The following is a 26,465-nucleotide window of genomic DNA, read 5'->3' as shown; positions in this document are numbered from 1 at the left end:
AGGTAAGCTGATCTGAATCTTCTCCGCTCTGCCTTTGAAATCTCTGGCTAGTAACCTCCTCCTGCCCAGACTAAGCTCCCATAAGCCCTTGCTAAGGCTGAGAGTGCCAAGGCTTTCTGGAGAAGCTGTGGGAGAGGCTTGTTTAGTTTATAGGGAATTTGAGTAAAACAAAACAAAAAAAAAAAGTATTTGGCTTGAGGAATGCCCTATAAACTATATGAAAGGAACACAATTATGCAATGAGTAAAAGTTTATCTCAGATGCACTTTAAGAAGGGGGAAGCCTCTGGATCCTCAAGAGGTTCCCCACATCTTGCTGGAGACCACCGTTGCCACGCACGGACCCCTGGTACGTATCGGACAAAAGCTTGCATAAGGAGGAGCCATACAGCACCTGCCTGGGCGCTAGTCTAGTTTAGGGGAACCAACAGGAAACCTCACAGGGAAATTCCACTAACGTGATTGGGTGGACGGCATGCTCCCATCTGCAAGGTTTCCAATAGGTTGTAGTGAACAACACCTGATCTATTCAGCCAATCACAACTATTCATACTGTAGAGGGTGCTGTGATTGGACAACTGTTGCCTATGTTTCCTGCTGTGTCCCCTAAACTAGACTAGCACCCCTGCTTGAATACGGGTGTACCTGCGCAGCATGCTTAAAAGGACACCCGAGGTGAAAAAACAAATTAAAGAGTTGTATCTATCCTCCTCCTACTAAAAATGACTTTTTAGGATATTCCAGTTTTGTTTTATATTTAAATCTACTTTTTAAGTTTATGTTCAATTCACTGAAGTATGCCAAAGCGACAATCTATGAACTATTGACCCCTTTTATCTCTTTCTTGCTCTCAGAAGCCATTTTCTGTTAGGAAAGTGTTTTATAGTTGTCATTTCTTATCAACGAGGGTCACACTGTAGTCTGACTAAAGCCTGGTGCACACCAGAGGAGTTTTTCTGAGCGTTTTGAGTTTTTAAATCTGCTGCTAATGTTATCCTATGTGTCTGTGCACACTGGAGCAATGAGGTTTTGTAAAAAACCCCATAGCATTACATTGGGAAGAGCTTTTGAAACCTCTAAAAGCTCTTCTCAATGTAATGCTATGGGGTTTTTTACAAAACCTCATTGCTCCAGTGTGCACAGACACATAGGATAACATTAGCAGCAGATTTAAAAACTCAAAACGCTCAGAAAAACTCCTCTGGTGTACACCAGGCCTCAGTCAGGAACTGCCACTTACATATCTGATGTTTAACTCTTTCAGGCAGAGAAAGAAAAAAAAGGAACACAGCATAGTTATGTGTGCTTGGCACTGCACATACCCATGTCTATCTCATCATGTCACCTTGGGTATCCTTTAATCTGTTGCAACACAAGAAGCTCCATGCTACTGAGCAGGCACTGCCGTTTCGCGCAGGCACAGTACCTCCTCATTCATGCATGAAGGGGAGCGGGGTTGTAATCATAAAGGGGGTCCTAAGCAGCAGCGGTAGTGTCCAGTAGGATGTGGGAAGCCTCTGCAAGAACCAGGAAATGGTACACACACCATGCAATTTCCCATCAGACAGACTGGTTGAATTGATTATATCTGATTTCAGATCAATTTTCTGATCACTTCTATACAACATTGATCAGAATTGGAAATCAAATCGGACCTGTCAGAACTAATCAAATCAACCCAACTATCTAACAGGAGATTGCACGGTGTGTACCAGCCATAAGGTATCTAAGTTATGTCTTTAGGTTCAGTTTGGGTTCTATAAACAGAAAACAACCAAAGAAGGTTTATGTAAAATGAAAACATTTTTGCATCCGACATTCCTTATAGTTCACTACACACTTTACTCCTTACTGCCAGTTAATCTCCCTGTGCGGTGATTGACAGTGAGCAGTGGTGACCTCTGCCGGTTACATCTTCCTGTAATACTTCCACTTTCCATTAATGGCTGCTCTGCAAGTATCTGTGTTTTGGAGTGGAGTGTTGGCCTGTATATGGGGGGGGGGGGGGGGGGGGTTCACACTGAAGAGTGCTGCTGTAGAAGATGTTCCTGCTGCATTATCACAATCCTGCATTCAGTCCAGTGTTCCCTCCAGGAAAGCAAATTCATCCACGGCATCCACAGCCTGGTCTATGTCCCTCCTCTGCAGGGTCTTCCTCTTGCCCCTCTGCGCATACACATAGGCGTCCGCAGCCATGCTCTCTATAAACAGCTCAGTGGCCTTGCAGATGATGAACACAGACTCCAGGCTGGCCAGAGCCACATCCGGGTCACACTTCATAAGAGCCTTCACCCGAGACAGAGGAAGCTTCACAAGCTTGTGAGAGGAGGCTGCGGCGGGGGCAGCGCTGGCCTCTTCTGTGCCTTTCTCCCCCTCTGCTGTGTCCAGGGGCTGGGCTGTGACTGCTGCTTCCTCCACTGCCGCCATGGCTATGTACACCAGCTGTAATGCAGAGCAGAGATATCAGCCAGGCAGACAAATATTGCTATATAACAGGTGTCGAACTCAGTTACAAAGTGAGACGAAACTGAACACTGGGACAACGTCGCTGGCCAAACTCAATGTCCAGTGGCCACCTGCCTCCTTTATAATGTTACACAATTCACATAACCTGATTAATATTTAGAAAACACAAGAATAATTCCTATCTGGAGTGTGTACATTATAAAATATAACTTTTATTAATATAATTAAAATAAATTCATATGCCTAATTGACCTAACTGAGGTAGGTTACAAAATCAATGATCAGATATTAATCATTTGTAAACATACATCTGATCAACCTATTCCTCACTAAGATTGCTAAAGTGCTATAAAGAAACCCCCCACCACCAATCCGACATGTTTCAGCTCCCCATTTGGAGCCGTCGTCAGGGAATAAAGTGCTAAGTGCTAGGGTGCAAATCTTATAAATTAACAATCATAACATAGAAAACAATAAATGAGAGCTGTGCTCTCTAGCTCAGTCAGGCATCCTCTCCCTCCTTTATAATGTTCCCTAGTGCCTATTGCCCCCCTCCCTTTCCTTTTACAGTTCCTGGGTGTCTAGTGGCCCCCTCCATCCCCTATACCAGGGGTGTCAAACTCAATCACGTAAGGGGCCTAAATCTAAAGCTTAGTCTGAGTTACAGGCCAAACTATTTAACATTTATTGAACAGTCTCAAACTAAAGTACCATAACTACAGTGACTGTGGGAGGCGCACTCTTCCCGCTTCTGCAGAGTAGAGCAGTGGAGCAGTTTAATATTTACCTGCTCCAGTGCTCCTTTGAGTCTTTTCTGATCATCCTGACAGCCACACGCCATGTGCTGCATACAGGAAAAAAGGAAGAGACTCGACTCATCGCGGGAACAGGTAAATATTACAGAGCTCTACTGCGCTACTTTGCTATGTACGAAGATGGTGTCGGGTAAGGGAGGTAGTTGGTATCCAGGAAGTGGCCCCAGGCTAGTTTTGCTGGGGAGGTCTTGGGGTGTACGAGAGGAATCGGCGCTGGAGACTTGGGCGCAGAATACAGCTAGTATATGGCTGATCCTGCTGCTGCACAAGTCCCGGCCGTATTAAATACTATTCCCCCTCCAGGCCGCCATGGATGGTGGGGAATGAAATAAATCGGCTTCCAGCAATTGCTCGAGGCCGATTTATAGGGCTCTATTCAAAAAAAAATTGTGGTGAAAAAACTCGTGGAGGGAAAATACCGCAGCGGTATTTTAGACTTCTTGGTGGTCATTCATAAAAATCTTGCCAGCTGCGATGCAAGTGCGGAGATCTCCCGCTGAAGGCTGGCGGTAAGCTGTCGGAAGGCATGCGGAAACACTTCAGCCGGCAGAGTCCCTCCGTGCGCTGCTCTCTCTGGGAGGTCTGTCCCATTCACTTGTATGTAATCCGAACTCTTCTCGCTACATCAGAGGAAGCGGTATTTCCCGTCCACATACCGCTTGCTCTACTATTTATGAATTGACATTTTGTAACTTTTTCTAGATAAATCTAGAAAAACACTGCAGAAGGCGGAAATTTCTCGCTCTGCTGGGGGATTGTAGATTTTCATGCGGGAACAGCTTTTATGAATGCATACTTTGCTAAATGGACGGTAAATCAGCTGTTTTGAGCGGAAACCTGGCGGAAAAAGTTTTATGAATAGAGCCCATAGTGTCTTATAAGTAACTTCCACTCCGTCTTCTGACAGCGCTGAAGTTACTCAATGCTGCGCCCAAGTCTCCTGCGTTGGAATGGAAGTGTTCGGGTCTTGGGGGTAGTTGCTGCACCTAACTCAATCTGACATTTAAAGCGGAACAGAAGAACTTGAAAAAAACCAAAGTGTTTCACTTACCTGGGGCTTCTGCCAATCCCGTGCAGCCTTCCTGTCCCACGCTGGTCATCTGTTCTCCCGCCGCCAGCTACTTTGCCGATCCGGCAACTGCACCTACGCGCCCCGAGCCACACGTATCTTTCTTTGCGTTCCAGCCCACAACAGCCTTATGCGCTAAAAGCGAAGAAAGATACGCGTGGCTCGGGGCGTGCAGGCACCATCGACTTACAAGTGACAGTAATGAAACTAGCTGGCATTGAGAGAACGAAGGGTCGTGGAGGACTGGCGTGGGACAGGAAGGCTGCACGGGGCTGACAGAAGCCCCAGGTAAGTGAAACACTTTTTTTTTTAAGTTCCTAAAACTTCCCCTGCTGAAAAAACCCTCACTCGACCCATCCCTACCCTCAAATTACCGCCCAATCTCCCTCCTTCCCTATGCTTCTAAACTCCTCGAACGCCTAGTCCACCAGCGCATTACCCAATACATCAACACCAATACCCTACTTGACCCCCTACAGTCTGGATTCCGACCTGCGCACTCAACTGAAACAGCCCTCGCCAAGGCCAAAGGCAGTTATTCTATCCTGCTCCTCCTTGACCTCTCTGCAGCATTTGACACTGTTGACCACTCCCTCCTCCTCCAATCACTACAGTCCATGGGCATCCATGGGCTTGCCTTGGCCTGGATCTCCTCCTACCTATCCAATCGCTCCTTCACCACTTCCTTCAATGGCTCCTCCTCAACTCCTGCCCCCCTTTCAGTTGGGGTCCCCCAGGGCTCTGTTCTAGGCCCCCTTCTTTTCTCCATATACACTTCCTCAATTGGCAAGCTTATCTCCTCCCTGGGCTTCAATTACCACCTTTATGCAGATGACACTCAGATTTACCTCCATACCCCCGATCTCTCAGCCACCACCATAAACAAGGTCTCCTCGTGTCTCTCAGCAATTTCCTCCTGGATGTCAGCTAGGTTCCTAAAGCTTAACCTAGACAAAACTGAGCTCCTGATCTTTCCACCCCATGCTGCTGCACCCATCCCAGGTTTCCACCTCACAATCGACAACACAACCATTCTCCCTACCTCCCAGGCCCGCTGCCTGGGTGTCACCTTGGACTCTGACCTCTCCTTCATCCCACACATCCAAAACATCACAAGAGCCTGCAATTTCCACCTCCGTAATATCTCCAAGATCCGCCCATTCTTAACCCCGGACACGACCAAACTGCTCATCCATGCCCTCATCATCTCCCGCCTTGATTACTGTAACTCACTCCTTTCTGGCCTCCCCCTGAAACGCGCTGCCCCCCTTCAATCAGTGATGAACGCGGCTGCAAGACTCATCCATTCTTCACACCGCTCTGCATCCACATCTCCCCTTTGTGAATCCCTGCACTGGCTCCCTATCCGTCTCAGGATAAGTTTCAAGATTCTATGCCTGGCGTATAAATCTGTGCACAAAACATGCCCTACCTACATCTCGGAGCTTGTTCACAAGTATACACCAGGTCGCCCCCTCCGTTCCTCCAACGACCTTCGCCTCACCACCCCGCGCATTTCACACTCCCATGCCCGCCTGCAGGATTTCTCAAGAGCTGCCCCCACCCTCTGGAATGCCCTTCCACCACCTATCAGACTTGCTCCCTCTTTCAACACATTCAAGCAAGCCCTCAAAACCCACCTCTTTATGATGGCCTACCCACCTCCTACCACACAGTAACTCTCTAAGGAATATTTAACAGCCCCCCCTAGTGTTTCCACCCCTCCCTTTAGATTGTAAGCCTCTGGCAGGGTCCTCCACTCCCTAGTGTAATCTACAGGATCATGTGCTCCTGTCCTATGACAGCCTGTACTTGTATTACTGGGCCTACCTAACCAGCCCATATTGCATGATCATGTATTTTGTACAATTCGTATGTATAACTTTGTTCTATGTGTATAACCCTATGTATGTCATCCTTGTATCATTGTATATATTTATTGTTCAGCGCTGCGTAATATGTTGGCGCTTTATAAATACAATAAATAATAATAATTTTCAGCTTCAACGAAACTAACCTGCAGCGGGGACCGGAGGGCACTTGAGAAGTGGTGAGGGTACAGGACGGCTGCAGGGAGCTTGGGGGAAGCCCCGGGTAAGTGAAACTTTTTTTACCTGCCAGGGTTAAAGATCACTTTAAAGCTCTCGAAAGCCACATACTATGGCAAGGAGGGCCGCTTTCAGCCACAGGCCTTGTGTTTGACACCTGTGCCCTATCCAGTTTCCTGATGTCTAATGGTCCTCCCTCCTCTATACAGTTCCCTGGTGTCTAGTGGCCCCTTCCTCCCCTATACTATCCCTCTCCTCATCTATACAGTCCACTGGTGACTAGAGCCCCTCTTCCTTCCCTATGCAGTCTAGTGGCCGCCTCCCTTCTCTATACAGTTCCCTGGTGTCTAGTGACTCAATCCATCCCCTACATATTCCCCTAGTGTCGAGTGGCCCCCTTCCTCCCCTATACAGCTCCCTGGTGTCCAGTGGCCCCAAACTTCACCTATACAGTTCCCTGGTGTCCAGTGGCCCCATACTTCACCTATACAGTTCCCTGGTGTCCAGTGGCCCCATACTTCACCTATACAGTTCCCTGGTGTCCAGTGGCCCCATACTTCACGTATACAGTTCCCTGGTGTCCAGTGGCCCCATACTTCACGTATACAGTTCCCTGGTGTCCAGTGGCCCCATACTTCACCTATACAGTTCCCTGGTGTCCAGTGGCCCCATACTTCACCTATATAGTTCCCTGGTGTCCAGTGGCCCCATACTTCACCTATACAGTTCCTTGGTGTCCAGTGGCCCCATACTTCACCTATACAGTTCCCTGGTGTCCAGTGGCCCCATACTTCACCTATACAGTTACCTGGTGTCCAGTGGACCCATACTTCACCTATACAGTTCCCTGGTGTCCAGTGGCCCCATTCTTCACCTATACAGTTCCCTGGTATCCAGTGGCCCCATACTTCACCTATACAGTTCCCTGGAGTCTAGTGCCCCCCTATACATTTCCCTGCTGTTCAGTAACTCCCTCCCCTATACAATCCCCTGGTGTGTTATGCTTCCGCCTCACAAGGCTTCCCTAGTAATTTAGAACTACCCCTCCACTATAGCTTCCCTAGAGTGAACCACACATAAAGCAAAGTGGGTTTTGACACGTATGTATGCTATATACGGTGATATCAGTCAGTCATGTGGCTGTACTCACTATACGCCGATCTCCCGCGCTCTGGTGGCCGATAGCCCTGTCTGCTCCCGCGTGTCACGGCGCTCCTCCCCCTTCTATCTGCACCCAATAGCTGCAGCCGCATCAGCCAATCTGCAGAGACGCGACCCTAACTCCGCCTTCACATTCCACGCCCCTTCACCCAAAGCCTGCCTCATGCTATCTCTACACAGCCGTCGCCATGGTGACCGCTCTCTCCGGGCGGATATACGTCATATAACTTGGTGGTAGTTCCTACCTAGACTTGCTCTAGTGACGTCACTCCCGGATAACGCGCCTGTCAAACTCTACTTCCTGTTCCGGTTGCGGAAAGTTGATGCACAGTGGATCCTCCTCGTTAGTTTCTTGTGAGCGACCGTTCTGTCGTTCGCTGCTCTATCAGCGGCCGCTGCCCTCACACCACACCTGCTAGTCTACAAGCGGTCAGCGCCTGGCTCCGCCCACTGGGTGACGTCACATGTCTTCTGCAGCGCTGGTACAGTACAGTATGCAGGCTTTGTATGGGGAGGATGTCACAGCGCCGCCTGCTGGAGGGAGAACATAGGTGTTACTTGGAATAGCGAGATGCTGATCATTGTGGCTTGTATGCAGGCTTCTCCTCCTTATCTGCTGTCCCAGCTGCATAGCTCCCAAGTGTCCCTCTTTCGGAGGGACAGTCCCCCTTTGGGAGCCCTGTCCCTCTTTCTTATTTATTGTATTTATAAAGCGCCAACGTATTACGCAGATTTCTTCCTCATTTGTCCCTCTTTCAGGACTTTGTCCCTCTTTCTATGTAAATATATATATTTCCCTACTAAAAATGTGTTTGATTAACTCTAAACTTTATTCCCATCCTTTAAATTGATATATTACCAAATTGCAGATGTTAATATGAAGGAAAATGAGCCAGGATAGAAAGGACCAGTGTGTTTTGAATTATAAAACAACATATTTTTCCTATGAAGTCTTTATGGTATGTGTGACTAGGGGTTGTGATCAGGGGCGTGGCTTAAGTGTCCCTCTTTCTCATCTCAAAAAGTTGGGAGGTATGCAGCTGCATGATACTATCTGCATGTAAGCTGGAGAAATAACAAGCAGGTGTTACCATTTTTAACCTGTGATTAAAAAAAAAAAAAAAACAGTTAAAGAGACACTGTCACATCAAAAAGTTCACCTGGGGAGTACTTACCTTGGTAGGGGGAAGCCTCAGGGTCCTAATGAGGCTTTCCCCATCCCTGTAGCTGCAAGCAATCCAGCGCTGGCTCCCCCGAAGTCTCCCGCAATCCTTGCTCGACAAGCCTGACAAGGCTTGATATATTTACCTTCCCAGCTCCAGCGGGGCGCTGTTGTGGTTCTCAGCATGGAGATAGCCTATCTCTGTCGGGTCCACTCTACTACGCAGGTGCAGGAGACTTGCACCTGCGCAGTAGAGCAGACCCGACGGCGATCAGGTATTTCCGCCTATTTTGGAGGCACAGAGCCTGCGCAGGAGCCAGGAAGGTAAATATTTACATCGCCGGCTGTACGGAGGGCTACAGCGAGACCCCCGAGGGACGGAGGACGGCGTGGGAAGCCTCATTGGGACCCTGAGGCTTCTCCCTCCCAAAGTGAGTACCCCCCAGGGGAACTTTTTGATTTTACAGGTTTTCTTTAAAGTGAACCTGGAGGGGATGTGTTTGTGTGTGTGAGAGCAGGCGCGCACTGTGTGTGTGCGTGTGTGTCTCTATTTATACTTACCTGGGGCTTCCTTCAGCCCCATGATGTTCTTGGGGTCCTTTACTGTCCTCTCTGGCTGCGCTCACACCCTCATCACGCTCCCGCAGCTGGGAGCATTCTTTGACTGCGCAGGCACAGAATGTTCCTGGGCATAGGAGTGCGGCCAGGCTGTGCATGCGTGGAAGTGCATGGCTGGCTGGTCTACCAGGGGGATATCGGACAGAATGCAGCGGCCAGAGAGGCCGACGAGGGACCCCAAGGACATCATGGGGCTGGAGGAAGCAGCAAGTAAGTATAAATAGGAACCCACACATGTGCAGACACACTGACACCGTGCCTTTGCCATAGCACAGAGCCGCTCGTTCACAGAGGGTATAGCGACTCTGCGCTACTGTGTGGCCATGCTACTATACAGATGGGAGCATTGCTGTGCAAACCTATTTGGCAAGCCCTTGTTGAATTGGTTCAGCGAGTCCCAGTGCTGGAACTTGTTGCTGGATAGGAATGGGGGAAGCCTTTGGTTTATCCAGAGACTTCCCCATACAGAGGTAAGTATGTAACGTTGGCTCCTTATTTGCCTTCAGGTATGTATCTGTAGGGAAAAAAGTGCCTCTACTGGCCTGGGTAATCCACATCTCACTCACTAGCCCTGACCCGCTTGACTTTCGAGCCTGATCAGGTCCATGCTGCTGTGTATGCGCAAGTCTTCTGTTCCTGTGCAGTAGCACAAACCTGGGTCTATGCACAGGAGCACTGTCAGTGTTCTCCCCAGAATTTTTTTCCAGCCGGGTGGCATGAAATAGTAGCCGGGTGGCATGAAAAAGTAGCTGGGTGGGGAGAGTTGAAAATGCAGGGCAACTGTGCTTACAGCATAGGAGGAGGTGAGAAGGTGAGCCAATGACAGCCGGGTGGTCACCAAATCTAGCCGGGTGGAGCACCCGGCTAAAAGAGCCTGGGGAGAACACTGACTGTGTCCAGGCTTCACGGATTTCAATGCTGGATCGGCCTGGCGGAGCACGACAGGGGAAGCCTCTAGAGCAGTGATGGCTAACCTTGGCACTCCAGCTGTGGTGGAACTACAAGTCCCATGAGGCATTGCAATACTCTTGACAGCTCTAAGCATAACTCGGGGAGGCAGAGGCATGATGGGATTTGTATTTTTGTTACTGCTGGAGTGCCAAGGTTAGCCATCACTGCTCTAGAGCAGGCATGGGCAAACTTGGCCCTCCAGCTGTTACGGAACTACAAGTCCCACAATGCATTAGCCTTTGAGTCATGACTGTGGCTGTCAGAATCCTGCAATGCATCGTGGGACTTGTAGTTCCTTAACAGCTGGAGGGCCAAGTTTTCCCATGCCTGCTCTAGAGGATCCAGAGGCTTCCCCCTCCTCTTGGGGCATTGCAAACCTCCTAGGTTTGCTTTAAAGAGAGCCCAAGATGGGCTCATAAAGAAAAGGCCACCTGATCTGGGGGGCTGAGCGGATCAAGTAGCCGCAAAAAACACAGCTGCTCCTGTGGGCCGCTTTCACTTTCGTGACCTCTGGATCATGACGCTGGAATGAGAGACTGAATCTCATTCACAGTGTGCAGGGAGGTGGGGGAACAGCAGGGGGTGTGGCCAGTGAAAGAGAGCTGCCCAATGTCAGCCCTGGAAACCCTACAGGAACCTGGGCGTTTTGAACAGGGAATCCCTCTCCCCTGTGTTTATCTCCGAGATGGCGACAAATGATGTTGCCAATCTCGGGGGGGGGGGGGGGGGGGGGGACAGAGCCATGTCAAGAGGTAGGGATTGGGAACATGCATCTGTGTCCCATATGCCCCACCCCCTCCCAAGAACCACCTCGGGTTCTCTTTGACTTTACATGTGACATGCATGTTATAAGTTCTGGTTTAGAGCTCACCTATAAACTTTATTGCTAGCTTAAAGATTATTTTGCTCCTTTTCCTGTTACAAGAACACTAGTGCAACTTTACGATCGGGTGGGGGAGGGACTATCTTTGGGTGTTCAGACATCCCGTGTTGATTGGCTGATTTTAGCACTTCCATGTAGGATGAGAACTTATCTACATAATTTGTTCATAGTATTCAAAATGTGTATGCCCTCCATCAGATATGGAGGTGGTAACATTGGCCAATCAAGATTGCATGTGTGTACGCATCATTCGTTTTCTTCCTCAAAGGAGATGGAAAACTTGGTTAACCCCTTGACGACCAGCTAACGCCGATTGGCGTAAACTTTTCGTCTGCGGGTTTCCATGGAAACACGGCCGCTCATTCGAGCGGCCTTTCCATGTCCGTTCACGGAGGCTGTCTCCGTGAACAGCCGGAGAGCCGCCGATCGCGGCTCGCCGGCAAAATGTAAACACGCGGGGAAGAAATCCCCGCTGTTTACATCATACGGCGTTGCTGCGCAGCAGCGCCGTAAGGCAGATCGGCGATCCCCGGCCTCTGACTGGCCGGGGATCGCCGTCATTTGATAGGCTGAAGCCTATCCTACAATGCGCAGGACGGAAATCCGTCCTGCGCAGCTCAGGGAGGGAGGGGGACGGAGCGCCGAAAACGCTGCGGAGGGGGACTTTGAAGAGCCCCCCCTGCAAAGCGCAGAGAGCCGGCGGCGATCAGACCCCCCCCCCCCCCCAGCAGGACATCCCCCTAGTGGGGAAAAAAGGGGGTAAGTCTGATCGCCCTGGCTAAAACCTGATCTGCGCTGCGGGCTGTAGAGCCTACGCAGCACAGATCAGACCGAAATCCACTGGTCGGCAAGTGGTTAAAGGACAACTGATTCAAGAAGGATATGGAGGCTGCCATATTTATTCATTTATAAGCAATACCAGTTGCTTGGCTATCCTGTTGATTCTTGATTTCTAATACTTTTACCCATAGACCCAAATAAGATCAGGTATTTCTGACATCATTGATGTCAAGATTAGCTGCATGCTTGCTTCAGGTGTTATTCAGACACTACTGCAGCCAAATAGTTTAGCGGGACTGACAGGCAACTGGTATTGTTTAACAGGAAATAAATGTTACCCTCCATGTTCTTCCATTTCCCCTCAAATGTCAAGCACACACCCAGGCTGCTGGTGTACAGTGTACCTATACCCTGTTAGTCCTTTAAGTTACATTGGCCTCCATCAGTGTAAGACATGGATTAATATGGCTGTATGGTTAGGACTTGGAAAAATAGGAGAGAACCCAGCTATGTTATGCTGAACCAGAATGTGAAGGAGCTTGTAAGTATGAAAAGGAAACTAAAATCTCCACTACAAAAAAATATGTTAAAGGAATCTGAAGTGAGAGGTCTATGGAGGCTGCCATATTTATTTCCTTTGAAACAATGCCAGTTGCCTGGCAGCCCTGCTGATGTTGCTGACTACAGTAGTGTCTGAATCACACACCTGAAACAAACCAGCAGTTAATCTAATCAGACTTCAGTCAGAGCATCCGATCTGCAAGCTTGTTCTGGGTCCATGGCTAAACGTATTACTGGCAGATGATCAACAGGACTGTTGGGCAATTTGCACTGTTTAAAGGACAACTGCAATGAGAGGGATATGGAGGCTGCCATATTTATTTCCTTTTAAACAATACCAGTTGCCTGTGGCAGCCCTGCTGATCCTCTGCCTGTAATACTTTTAGCCATAGACTCTGAACAAGCATGCAGCATATCAGGTGTTTCTGACATTATCGACAGATCTGACAAAATTAGCTGCATGCTTGTTTCTGGTGTGATTCAGACACTACTGTAGCCAAATAGACTAGCAGTGTTGCCAGGCAACTGGTATTGCTGAAAAAGGAAATAAATATGGCAGCCTCTATATCCCTCTTGTTACCGTTTGTCCTTTAAAACACAGTTCCCCAACCCTGTCCTCAAGGCCCACCAACAGTACATGTTTTGCTGGAAACCACAAACATTCACAGGTGAGGTAATTAGTGTCTCAGCAGAGCCGATTAACTACCTCTGTGGCTTTCCACAAAACATGCACTGTTGGTGGGCCCTGAGGACAGGGTTGGGGAACACTGCAAAAGGAAATACATTTGGCAGCCTCCAGTGAAATTTTGGTACTTTAATGAAATGGTCATGCAGAACTTATAATAACATTTCTCCAAAATAAACTTTTTTTTAATTATTTATGTATTTTTTGCTTTTTTTCTCCCCCCTTTATTGTCCAGTACTGATGTGATTTTCAAGGATGTCTCAGTAGACTACCCAGCCGAAATAAAGGATCAGTATACAGGAATCTGCTGCCACCTAGTGTCCTGACTACAGAATTTACAGATACAACAGCTTCTCATAGCTAGAATCCTCATGTCTAAGAGTACCGCCTCCGCCTCTGGAGCCCACCATCAGCCTGAAAATGACAGTGAAGATGAGGAGGAAGAAGAGGTAAGGGGAAAAAATGAACAACTAAAATGTGAAAAGGCTTTCAAAATGATCTCTTGTTTTGAACAGTAAGATGTGAGACCGGGTAGGCGATGAATATGAACTCATACATTTCTGGTGCGTGGATCAACCGCTGTGTGCTCACTTACATTTCCAGATGTCGTCCACCCATCCGCTATCTCCTAGAGGGTTGCACCTGTCTAGATTGTGGGCATTAAAGAAAACCTGAGGCGTAAATACATTTATGAGATAATGAATTGTATGTGTAGTACAGCTAAGAAATGGAACATTAATACAGGGCTTGGGAGTCGGAGTCGGGGCAATTTTGGGTGCCTGGAGTCGGAGTCGGGAAAAAATGCTCCGAATCCTAATGAATATAAACTGTAATTAAAATAGAAAATATGATAAAATGTTCTATTTATCAGATAATAGTCATTATAAATAATTTATACATACAGTAATAGATGTGCTTAGTCCACACAAATAAAATAAACCAATCAAAATGAGTTACTGGTACTTATCCGTTAGCCGGGCGCATCCGGCAGGTGGCGCTGTTGATGTTAATTCCAATCATAATTACTTCACGTAAACCTGTGAATGTAAACGCCGGATGCGCCCGGCTTAACAGATCAAGCCGCCGGCTTGCTTCGTGTCTCGCTCTTCTCCCCCTCTTGCCCTCTCTCCTATAGAACACTGGGGAGGGGACATGCGTGTCCCCCCAGAGTCGTTCGTTGCAATGCCACGACGAACGACTCTGGGGGGACACGCATGTCCCCTCCCCAAGGCTCATACGAGAGAGGGCAAGAGGGGGAGGAGAGCGAGACACTCACGAAGCAAGCCGGCGGCTTGATCTGTTTAAGCCGGGCGCATCCGGCGGTTTACATTCACAGGTTTACGTGAAGTAATTATGATTGGAATTAACATCAACAGCGCCACCTGCCGGATGCGCCCGGCTAACGGATAAGTACCGAGTTACTTGTGCTGCTTCAATAAAGCAGTCCCCGTATTTTTAAAGTCAGATATACACATCTGATTGTGACTGTATAGATGATGTGTACACAGGAATCTCTTATATACTAAATAACATCTATGCTGTAAGAATAAAGCCTGATGTGTAGCTGTGTCACTAATAGAGATGGTCAATGAGATGGAAATAATTCTGCGTTGATTCTGATTTATGCAAATGTAAATAAATCAACTGCGGCAGTACAGTTGATTTGATTGCTCATGAAATCAAATAATTTGATATGTTGTTAAAATTTGGTTTGGTGACTAAGAATTAAATGGTACCTGAGAAGGATGAAAAGTAAAGTTTTATACATACCTGGGGCTTCTTCCAGCCCCCTTCAGGCTAATCAGTCCCTCGCTGTCCTCCTCCACCACCTGGATCTTCTGCTATGAGTCCTGGCAATTCAGCCAGTCAGTGCAGTCCAGCCGCATGCCGCTTCCACAGCCAGGAGCATTCTGCACCTGCGCAATAGTGCTGCACAGGTGTAGTATGCTCCCGGCGGCGGAGTGTGTGCATGCGCACTATGCCAGACTGGCTCAAGTACCTGGACTCATAGCAGAAGATCCAGGTGGTGGAGGAGGACAGCAATGGACTGATTAGCCTGAAGGGGGCTGGAGGAAGCCCCAGGTATGTATAAAACTTTAATTTCATCTGTCTCAGGTTAACTTTGTTACACAGTAGTACTATACTCTACATATGCACTCCCCACAGAGCTGCAGGGAATCCACTGAGAATGCTGTGCACATTGAACACAGAGGTGTTGTCTATCACCCATAACCCTGGTTCAGATTTTGCATGAAGAATGTGTAATAGAGGAAGAATCTCCTCATTCCCCTGCAGAGTACCTGCACATCATTCTTACATGTACCCACAGTTACATTGCCTAGGGCCTGACAGATGGTCTTTGTTCCGGTCTGTACGTTTTACAAATACTCTTACCAAGGACTAGTTTTAGTCTAAGACTAAAGGGAATAAATATGGCAGTCTCCATATCCTTCTCACTTCAGTTGTCTGTTAAGAGACAAATTTCATGTTACATACTTTCATTCAACAAGATTGTAATATGCAAATTAGAGGAGTCGGAGTCTGTGGAATCCTAAACTGAGGAGTCTGAGTCTGTGGATTTTTTTACCGACTCCACAGCCCTGCATTAATAGCAAAGAAAAAAAAAAGTCTTATTATGTTTTCCAGTATAGGAAGAGTTAAGAAACTGCATTTGTTATCCATGCAAAAGAGGTTGTCTGAGCAATTTGATCCACTGAGTCGATAAGTTTTTTTTTTTTTTTCTGACGCACTTGTAAGGTGCAGTGCTTAGTGGGTTAAAAGTTGATACTTACCACGCCTCTCGTTCCCCGCAGTCAGCTGCCAGTCTCCTCCTATAGCTCTCTGTGTCCTGACGACTTGGCTGACCTTTAACCCGGATAGTCTTCGCTTCTGCCCGGCACGTAAATACGGGCTTAGTGATTAGCACAGTAAGAGACAGCTTGAGATAAGGTTTTAGAGCTTGTTCACACTATGGGCTTGATTCACTAAGACAAATAGCACGCCTTATCAGAGATAACCTGCCTGCTAATTAGCAATGACAAGAGCTCCACTCATCCTGCCCTGAGCCACTGCAGGTTCGTAGTGCTTACTATGCTACACTGATAAGGCATGCTAACTTTGATAAGGCATGCTATTTGTCTTATGCTACATACACACTTGCGATAACTATCGTTTGCAAGGAACGATAGGTACCAGACGAACAATATTGGAACGATTTGGAATGCAATGATGGGATGCAGCAATCATCATACACATTTTAATGATCGTTCTCGCAGAAAAGAACAATCAGAGGGAAATGTTGCGTGCATATTTATATAAAATAAAAATAAAAACACTAACATGGAGTTACAACAGATAAAAATATATGATAGGTAACTTGAGAACAAAGTTTATTTGAAATGTGTAATGTAACAATCTTTACGGGTCGCGCTGCACAGGAAGTACGGAAGATGGGCACAATCCAACGCAGGTGCATTGGCCCTTGTAACGATCATTCTCGGCAGATAACTGTACACACAATAGTTTTGTAACGATTGTCGCTCGATATGATCCGACCTGTTGGATTTTCTCATTGTGCCGATATTGTTCGTTTATCGTTGTACTTAATGATCGTTTGGTAAAGTTCTTTCCCCGATTGTTGGCAGAACGATCGTTAAGCTTCTGTTTCAAACGACCATAGTCGCCAGTGTGTACGTACCATTAGTGAATCAAGCCCTATGAGCGCATTTTTTTTTAGTTTTTTTTTAAGTGCTGGGGATTTTTAAAAAGTGCTTTGAAAGCAATTGTGCAATTATTTACTATATGATTATTTTCACATGAGCAATGAGTTTTCATTCCAGTTGCAACCGCGGCTCCTGCCCTATTAGTTTTGGTTGTACTCACTACATTGCATTTTCCCATTTAGTATTTCCCTCCCTGCGACGCATGTGCTCTTTCTTCATGGAACAGTTTATAACTAGGGATGAGCGAGATGGGAGTTTCTGGCTTCCAGAAACTGCACCACCAGGGCTGTGGAGTCGGAGTCGAGGAGTTGGAGCAATTTTAGGCACCTGGAGTTGGAGTCGGTGGTTTCATAAACCGAGGAGTCGGAAGTTGGCTGATTTCTGTTCCAAATCCACAGCCCTGGTCAGTATTAAAATAAGGAGTCGGAAGTTGATGAGTCGGAACCACTGTAAGTACTTGGAGTCGGTTGCTTCATAAACTGAGGAGTCTGAGTTGGATGATTTGTGTACCGACTCCACAGCCCTGTGCAGTGTGCACTATAGCAGAGGGGATTAATGTATCTCTCTCACTGCCTCTCTCGCCTCTGCATTCCATGCTGCTCTTCAGCTTTCCGACACTTCCAGCTTGATAGCCAGAAGATGGAGAGCAGCGATGACCGGTGCGAACCCCCCTATGTGGCTGTCTGCGCCCACTAGCATGCCAGTTCAGTTTTGTGAAATTCAATCTCTCTCATCCATTTTATTTATTTATTTTATTACCACCCATGTAAAGTAGTTTATAATATGTTTTGCCACTTTTATAAATCTCTTTTTTTGTCTTTCGTATTTTTTTTTATTAGGAGCACTTGGTGTTAGTCGAGTTAACAGGAATAATCGAATCAGACATCCTAGAAAAATGTGACGGCAAATGTAAAATTTTGGTAAGCTGCATCTTGACATAAATATAACATTTTGGTAAGCTGCATCTTGACATAAATATAACATTTTGGTAAGTCGCATCTTGACTTACAGTGTAGGCTAATTTAAACAATATGATTTGTAATCTTTCTTGCCGCTGTAGCCCCCATTCATTGCTCTGGCCGGGGCCAGTTGGAGCGCTGCCTAAACGCTACTCTGCGCACCCTCGTGGATCGCCCTCTCGCAGCGTCTGAATGCCACATTAACGCAAATCGGAAATTTTAGGCCAATCACAGAACACGGAAGCATGAAGTAGAACTTTTCAGTGGCACACCATAAGAGTGTTCAAAAACAATTCAGTGTGCCCACTTAGGTGGCCTTTTTTGCATTTCACTTGCAGGCTGAGATTAATTAAGATGCATTGGGGCCCTAGGCAAGGTAGTTGATTTGGGGCCCCATTGTGGTCCTTTTGTGAAGTGGAAGTGGAGAGAGGTCAGAGAAGAGGCAGACTGGCCCCTTGTCACCCACTAGGCCCCAATCCCCTGCTTAGAGGATGATCCTGCTCTGCTGGAAGGTCAGAAATATCTAAGTGTTGTAGACAGGCAAATATAGAGAAGATAAGACTCTGCAGCTCTGTGGATGTTCTTGGGCACGCAAAGGTTACATTTTAGTTTGTCTGAAAGATTGGCCGGAAGTGAATCTTTTGAGGTAGATATAAATACATATAAAAACATATGAAACTTTTACAGAAAGTATTTCATAACTTTACAAAAACGTAAAACAAAAATAACGTTTCATCTAAAGACTACATTTATTTGCTTCATGCAGGGAGTTAATACAGAGAAGCCCTTCCTACAAGTGGATAAATTTGTCTTTGCAGGGGAGTACGAAGGTAATATTTAGTGTGTGTGTGTGTGTGTGTGTGTACACAGTCTCTGTACAGTGTGTATACACTGTGTGTGTGTGTACAATCAAGTGCCTGTACAGTGTGTGTGTGTGTGTGTGTGTGTGTGTGTGTGTGTGTATGTGTGTGTATGTGTGCAGTCTCTCTGTAGTGTCTCTGTGTGTTCAGTGTCTGTAAAGTGGGTATACAGCGTCTGTGTGTACTGTCTCTGTACAGTGTGTGTGTACAGTGTCTGTACAGTGTGGTGTGTGTGTGTACAGTGTCTGTACAGTGTGTGTGTGTGTGTGTACAGTGTCTGTACAGTGTGTGTGTGTGTGTGTACAGTGTCTGTACAGTGTGTGTGTGTGTACAGTGTCTGTACAGTGTGTGTGTGTACAGTGTCTGTACAGTGTGTGTGTGTGTGTACAGTGTCTGTACAGTGTGTGTGTGTTCAGTGTCTGTACAGTGTGTGTGTGTGTGTGTGTGTGTACAGTGTCTGTACAGTGTGTGTGTGTGTGTGTGTACAGTGTCTGTACAGTGTGTGTGTACAGTGTCTGTACAGTGTGTGTGTACAGTGTCTGTACAGTGTGTGTGTGTACAGTGTCTGTACAGTGTGTGTGTGTACAGTGTCTGTACAGTGTGTGTGTGTGTGTACAGTGTCTGTACAGTGTGTGTGTGTGTACAGTGTCTGTACAGTGTGTGTGTGTGTACAGTGTCTGTACAGTGTGTGTGTGTACAGTGTCTGTACAGTGTGTGTGTGTACAGTGTCTGTACAGTGTGTGTGTGTACAGTGTCTGTACAGTGTGTGTGTGTACAGTGTCTGTACAGTGTGTGTGTGTACAGTGTGTGTCTGTACAGTGTGTGTACAGTGTCTGTACAGTGTCTGTACAGTGTGTGTGTGTACAGTGTGTGTGTGTGTGTACAGTGTCTGTACAGTGTGTGTGTGTGTGTACAGTGTCTGTACAGTGTGTGTGTGTGTGTGTGTACAGTGTCTGTACAGTGTGTGTGTGTGTGTGTGTGTGTGTACAGTGTCTGTACAGTGTGTGTGTGTGTGTACAGTGTCTGTACAGTGTGTGTGTGTGTGTGTACAGTGTGTGTGTGTGTGTGTGTGTGTGTCTGTACAGTGTCTGTACAGTGTGTGTATGTACAGTGTCTGTACAGTGTGTGTGTGTGTGTACAGTGTCTGTACAGTGGGTGTGTGTGTGTACAGTGTCTGTACAGTGTGTGTGTGTGTGTGTGTGTGTGTGTGTGTGTGTACAGTGTCTGTACAGTGTGGTGTGTGTGTGTCTGTACAGTGTGTGTGTACAGTGTCTGTACAGTGTGTGTACAGTCTGTGTACAGTGGGTGTGTGTGTGTACAGTGTCTGTACAGTGTGGTGTGTGTGTGTACAGTGTCTGTACAGTGTGGTGTGTGTGTGTCTGTACAGTGTGTGTGTACAGTGTCTGTACAGTGTGTGTGTGTGTGTGTGTGTGTGTGTGTGTGTGTGTGTGTGTACACACAGTCCTTCTATAGTGTCTGTGTGTGTTCAGTCTTTGTACAGTGTGTGTGTACAATCCGGTGTCTGTACAGTGTGTGTGTGTACAGTCTCTGTACAGTGTGTGTGTGTGCAGTCCTTCTATAGTGTCTGTGTGTGTGTGTGTGTTTTCAGTCTCTGTAAAGTGTGTACACAGTGTGTGTGTGTGTGTGTGTGTGTGTGTGTGTGTGTGTGTGTGTGTGTGTACTGTCTCTGTACAGTGTGTGTACAGTGTGTGTGTGTGTGTGTGTGTGTGTGTGTACAGTGGATGTGTGTGTGTACAGTGTCTGTACAGTGTGGTGTGTGTGTGTGTGTGTGTATACAGTGTCTGTACAGTGTGGTGTGTGTGTGTGTACAGTGTCTGTACAGTGTGGTGTGTGTGTGTCTGTACAGTGTGTGTGTACAGTGTCTGTACTGTGTGTGTGTGTGTGTACACACAGTCCTTCTATAGTGTCTGTGTGTGTTCAGTCTTTGTACAGTGTGTGTGTACAATCCGGTGTCTGTACAGTGTGTGTGTACAGTCTCTGTACAGTGTGTGTGTGTGCAGTCCTTCTATAGTGTCTGTGTGTGTGTGTGTGTTCAGTCTCTGTAAAGTGTGTACACAGTGTGTGTGTGTGTGTGTGTGTGTGTGTGTGTGTGTGTGTACTGTCTCTGTACAGTGTGTTTTGTATACAGTGTGTGTGTGTGTGTGTGTGTGTTTACTGTCTCTGTACAGTGTGTTTTGTGTACAGTGTGTGTGTACTGTCTCTGTACAATGTGTGTTTGTACTGTGTGTATGTCTGTACAGTATGTGTGGTGGATAATATTCTGCGTGAGTAGTATATACACGGTTGTCCTATAAAACTACCAATAAAAAAACGTCCTCATTTCTAGATACTCTGGGCACTTCTGTCATCTTTGAAGAAACACAGGACGACGGTAAGGATTTAATTCCATAAGCATGACTGGCATCATTTTATGTTGTGGTTTCTTTAGTTACCATAGCACTAAAGATGGGGACAAGTAAACATTGAAATCTACGCCCTGGCAGGTATCAAATACAGTAAGTAGGGCATAGATTTCAATCAGCGTGATCCGGAACAGGTTAAGGATAACTGCTTCACCCCGTCCCCTTCTTCCCAGGCCCCAAGTTCCTGCTCTCCCTCACATCCAGACACCAGAGGGCATGAGAGCCTACTGCTGCACCATTCTTGCTGCCTAATCTAATCTACATTAGAGAGAAGATGGTGTTTGTATTAAAAATTCATTTAGAAGCTGCTTGCTCTTTGCTCACCAGGGCATCTAGTGGCTAGAGGGAGTAATGATGTCAGATGTATAGAAATGAAGTCTTGGCTTATTATTATTATTATTATTATTAATATTTATTATTTGTATTATTTATATGGCGCCGACATCTACTGCAGCGCTTTTGCAAAGTATATGTATATATATATATATATATATATATATATATATATATATATATATATATATATATATATATATATATATATATATATATATATATATATATATATATATATATATATATATATATATATATATATATATAATGTCCCTCAAAGGAGCTCAGAATCCAATCCCTACCATAGTCATGTCTATGTATGTATCATGTAATGTGTATATTGTAGTCTATGGCCAATTTTGGGGAAGCCAATTAACTTATCTGTATGTTTTTGGGATGTGGGAGGAAACCGGAGTGTCCAGAGGAAACCCGCGCAGACACGGGGAGAACATACAAACTCCTTGCAGATGTTGACCTGGCTGGGAATCAAACCCCGGGGACCCAGCGCTGCAAGGCGAGAGCGCTAACCACTACGCCACCGTGCTGCCCACTGGCTTATGAGGTTACACAACACATGGTGCCTGTAGTTGCAGATGAGGGTAGAGAAAGTTTCAGACCCCAGATGGGAGGGATTAAGGAGGCTGAGGTGGGCATTTCAGATGTACTTTGTAAGGGAACTTGCAAGCCAGCGGATACACACACCACCTCCGATCGAACAGAGATTACTGGTTTGCATATGGGCCTGAGTAGAATGAGCACAGCTATTTTGTGTATTTGGAAGCCATATTGGCCAGTGTTCAAGCTGTAGCGCTTCGATCCTTATGTCCCTACAGCCCATTATTGCAATGGTGTAAAATAAAATTTTGTAGCTCCTTGCTGGTTGGATGCATATATGTGTGTTCCTTTTATCTCAAGGGACAAGTGAAGTGATAAGTGTATGGAGATTTCCTTTTAAACAATACCAGTTGCCTGGTAGCCCTGCTGGTCTATTTGGCTACAGTAGTGTCCGAATCACACCAGAAACAAGCATGCAGCTAATCTTGTCATATCTGATTAAAAATATCAGAAACGCTCAGTCTACTGCATGCTTGTTTGGGGTTCGATGGCTAAAAGTATTTTAGGCAGAGGATCAGCAGAATAGCCAGGGAACTGGTAATGCTTAAAAGGAAATAAGTATGGCAGCATCTATATCCCCCTCACTTCTGTTGTCCTTTAACTACTTCAGCCTTCAGTGTATTTTCACCTTATGCATCTGAGCAATTTTCACATTTTAGTGCTCCTCCCATTTATTCGCCAATCACTTTATCACTACTTACCACAACAAAATATAGCTTGTTTTTTTCCGCCACCAATTAGGGTTTCTTTGGGTGGTACATTTTGCTAAGAATTATTTTTTTCTAAATGCATTTTAACAGGAATATTAAAAAAAATAATAATACAAAAAAATGATTATTATTTCTCAGTTTTCGGGCACTATAGTTAAAACTCATGCTACCATAATTAAAACCCATGTATTTTATTTGCCCATTTGTTCCAGTTATTACACAGTTTAAATTATGTTCCTATCACAATGTATGACGACAATATTTTATTTGGAAATAAAGGTGCATTTTTTTCAGTTTTGTGTCTATCAATCACTATTTACAAGCCCATAATATAAAATAATATATAAAAATAACAGTAATATACCCTCTTGACATACATATGAAAGTTTAGTCCCTAAGGTGAGATATAGATGTATGTGTGTGTGGTTTTTTTTTTTTGGGTTTTGTTTTTTTTGCAAAAAATGTTTTGGGCGTACCTTAGGGAGAGTGTGGGAGGGAAGGAGTTAATTAAATGTAATTGTGGGTCTGTTTATAAAATGTATGTACGTGTCATTTTACTATTTGGCTACAAGATCTCCTCAGTATTTTTCTTCTTTTTTTTTTTTTTTTTTTTTTTGTATGCGTCCTGTAAGCGTACTATTATGCATACAGGAAGCAAAGCGTGCATTTGACACTTTTTTTTTTTTCTCAGAATGATTGCGGCTTCTCATAGAAGCCAGTGATCATTGCAGCGGGGACTTAGATCAGTGAATGGGAACGCAGACTTAGAACGATGCTTTCCCAGTTATTGATCTTCGGGCTACTGGACAGCAGCAAGGAAGTGACCGTTCTTCCTCCCTGCTGTGCATACATAACTTTGCCCCCTTCACCTGCCGCTTTAGTTCCTTATGTGTGACACTGCACGCAGCGCGCAGGGGAGCTGCGCTGTGTGTGGGCTCATGTTAATTGAGGTCGGAAGAATATCCAATCTCAATTATCACAAGTCCGCACACAGCGCAGCTCCCCTGCGCGCCTTGTGCAGTGTAACACATAAGGAACTAAAGCGGCAGGTGGAGGGGGCTGAGTTATGTATGCACAGTGGGGAGGAAGAACGGTCACTTCCTCCCCGATAATATCCGATGTTCTGCCTCAGTCGAAGACTCTGACTGAGCAGAACGGGGGTCATAGGGGGCACAGGAGGGGGGAGGCTGGTGCTGTGTGCTAGTCGCAGCACCAGCAATAAAACAATATTAAAAGTTTAATGGGCGGTATAAAGAGGGTAAGCAGTACTTTAATGTTAAGAACCCCAAGTTGCTCACAGTCCAGATTTCAAGTTGTATGCATTAATTGTCTGCCTGCATGCTAGTGTGACTGGACCAATCCTATGGAGGGAACCTTGATGATTTGCGTTGAGTATTTCAGAATGTTGCAGCATTTTGGGAGAACTAAGATGCCCCATTTTATCAGGCAGTGTTTGCTGTGTATTATTATTATTTGGTATTTATATAGCGCTGACCTCTTCTTTCTCAGAGTAGCTCACAATCTAATCCCTACCATACTTATAAGTCCCTTGTAGTCTAGGGCCAATTTAGGGGGAAGCCAATTAACTTTTCTGTAGGATTTTGGGGCGTGGAAGGAAACCGGAGTGCCCGGAGGAAACCCACACGGACACTGGAAGAACATACAAACTTGTTATGTGTTGCTGCAAGCGTTAATACTGAATAGCATTGCTAGAGCCTTGTACATACATCCAATTTTGATTGGCCAATGATGGCCCAATTTGACCACCTCCATGTAGTATGAGAGCTTACCTACATATTCTACTCCTAGCATTCAAAATCACATGGCCTTCATCCTACATGGAGGTGGTAAATTAGTCAGTGATTTGCCAGACAAAATTGGATGTGTGTACAGGGCTTAAAGAGACACTGAAGCGGAAAAAAAATAAATTATGATATGATTTGTATGTGTAATACAGCTAAGAAATAACACATTAGAAGCAGAGACATAAGTCTAATATTGTTTCCAGTACAGGTAGAGTTAAACTCCAGTTGTTATCTATGCAAAAGAGCTATTGAGCTCCATGACTTTCAAAGTCGCAGAGAGCTCTGTCTTCTGAAGCTTGTTATCTCAAGTGTCAGTCACTGTATTTTTTTTTTTCTCTCCAGAGGACAGGTCAAAAGTTCCCTGGCCTGCTCTGTAAAATCATTTAGAATGCTGAGTAGTATGTAAACTGCAAATATTAGAGAATGATGCAATGTTATAAAAAAAAACTATATAACTGAAAATAAAAATATGAGAATATTTTCTTTGCTACTAATGTTCTAGTAATTATCGGTACTACACAACCAATTCATTATATGATAATTTTTTTTTCCGCTTCAGTGTCTCTTTATGTAACATGCCTAAATTGTTAGGAAATTAGTGGAGGCCTCTTGACTGCTGCTGGTTTCAGGGCTTCTGCAGCCCAACTGATTCCAGTGCTCTCACTGCCTTCTGGGTGAGGTGGTGTAGCCATATTGCCACTCATTACTCCTTCCAAGGCACTCATAGCTACTGTGGGAACAAAGCTGTGTCTTAACACTGAAGCCACTGAAGAGATTTTCTTTGTGTTTTGTTTATATATTACTTGGCAAGGCTGGTGGGATGTGGCGCGATAGTTAAAAAAACAACTAAGGAGGGAAGTGTATGAATGGGCCATCTCTGCTGGGGTAGATCTGTTGTGTTCTGTTCCACTCCATGATATGAGCTGTATGAAGGGTTTAGTAAATCTCCACAGCACAAAGGCGTCAATTCACCAAACATTACAGCATTCAGAAATGCTGAAAACCGCTGATTTTGCCAATCACTTAGGAAACTGTCAATTCATAAACACTGTTACCCGCATGAAAAGCTGATATGACTGAGCAGTGAGGTAAATTACCGACTTGTGCGGTAAGCACCTTAACAAATGTCAGTAAATGTCAATTCATCAAGGTTACAGCATGCAGTAAAACACAGTTCCATTACCGGAAGTTCTCCTCTATCGGAAACAGTGCAGGACTCACAGAACTAGCACAAGCAGAGATGGATTACCTCTGACTGACAGGAGCAGAAGCCAATAGAAACAGCCCCTGTCTCCTGCAAGTGCGGATGATCGGATTTTGATAGGACCCGCAGGTTTCCCAGGCAGGTCTAGCTTTTCTACCCCCCAGGCAGCAAGCAGAGAAATTATAACTAATCAGGTTTCCCCTGCCACCCTTCGGCAGTTTAACCCCTTAGGTTCCTGTTTAAAGATGCGCAGGAACTAGTGGGGAAATCGCCTAAGCAGGGCATGTGTAATGTCTCCAGGTTCTTCTAAGCTGTGGCAATTGAATAAAATGTGAAAGACTGATGGAGACTACTAGACAGGATTTAGAACAAGCAGAGTCAGTAAAACTAACGTACATTCTAAAGGGATTTCGGGATGCCTTTTATTATGGTAATGCTGTAACAGCGTGTAACACTGACCACTTACATTCTTCTGCTGTTACCGACAATGGGCTTTAATTACCGAACTTCTACCTTATTGATGAATTAGCATACACAAGTCTAAAATATTGAATGCGGTATTTTCCCGACTAGTTTTTTTTTTTTTTTAATCGAACAGCCTTTGATGAATTGACACCAATGTATCCTATTTTT

The 26,465-nt window shown here is 45.6% G+C and overlaps 2 protein-coding genes across 8 annotated transcripts in view; one reads left to right on the top strand and one right to left on the bottom strand.

Moving 5' to 3' along the window:
- Positions 1 to 1,821: 1,821 nt before the first annotated feature.
- Positions 1,822 to 7,953, bottom strand: POLE4 (DNA polymerase epsilon 4, accessory subunit). 2 transcript variants are annotated; one of them, XM_068280123.1, is made up of 2 exons: positions 7,804 to 7,953; positions 1,822 to 2,441 (listed from the first exon to the last, which is right to left on the bottom strand). In XM_068280123.1, the coding sequence occupies exon 2, from the start codon at positions 2,424 to 2,426 to the stop codon at positions 2,073 to 2,075; it is 354 nt and encodes a 117-aa protein (XP_068136224.1). In that variant the 5' UTR covers positions 2,427 to 2,441; positions 7,804 to 7,953; the 3' UTR covers positions 1,822 to 2,072. The 2 variants fall into 2 exon arrangements, with proteins under 2 accessions (XP_068136224.1, XP_068136223.1); XM_068280122.1 differs by lacking the exon at positions 7,804 to 7,953 and adding an exon at positions 7,548 to 7,724.
- Positions 7,702 to 26,465, top strand: part of GTF3C6 (general transcription factor IIIC subunit 6) — a 52,268-nt gene continuing 33,504 nt past the window's right edge. For 4 of the 6 annotated variants that reach the window (XR_011031313.1, XR_011031314.1, XR_011031311.1 and 1 more), the window contains exons 1-5: positions 7,702 to 8,040; positions 13,434 to 13,647; positions 17,760 to 17,840; positions 18,646 to 18,709; positions 21,087 to 21,131. Coding sequence is in view for 3 of the 6 variants with exons in the window: in XM_068280119.1 (XP_068136220.1) it covers positions 13,570 to 13,647; positions 17,760 to 17,840; positions 18,646 to 18,709; positions 21,087 to 21,131 (268 nt within the window). In the remaining 3 variants the exon portion in view is untranslated. Of the gene's footprint in view, positions 8,041 to 8,066; positions 8,149 to 13,433; positions 13,648 to 17,759; positions 17,841 to 18,645; positions 18,710 to 21,086; positions 21,132 to 26,465 lie in introns of those variants that run through there. The other 2 variants (XM_068280121.1, XM_068280120.1) reach the window with 2 other exon arrangements.

This window comes from Hyperolius riggenbachi, chromosome 4 (assembly GCF_040937935.1).
Source record: "Hyperolius riggenbachi isolate aHypRig1 chromosome 4, aHypRig1.pri, whole genome shotgun sequence".
Classification (NCBI taxonomy): Eukaryota; Metazoa; Chordata; class Amphibia; order Anura; family Hyperoliidae; genus Hyperolius; species Hyperolius riggenbachi.
The sequence above is the reverse complement of the archived record's forward strand: the minus strand, read 5'-3'. Positions and strand labels throughout refer to the sequence as shown.

Bases quoted from the DNA above. Each gene is read 5' to 3' on its own strand.
- POLE4 (XM_068280123.1), bottom strand. From the start codon at position 2,426: ATGGCGGCAGTGGAGGAAGCAGCAGTCACAGCCCAGCCCCTGGACACA.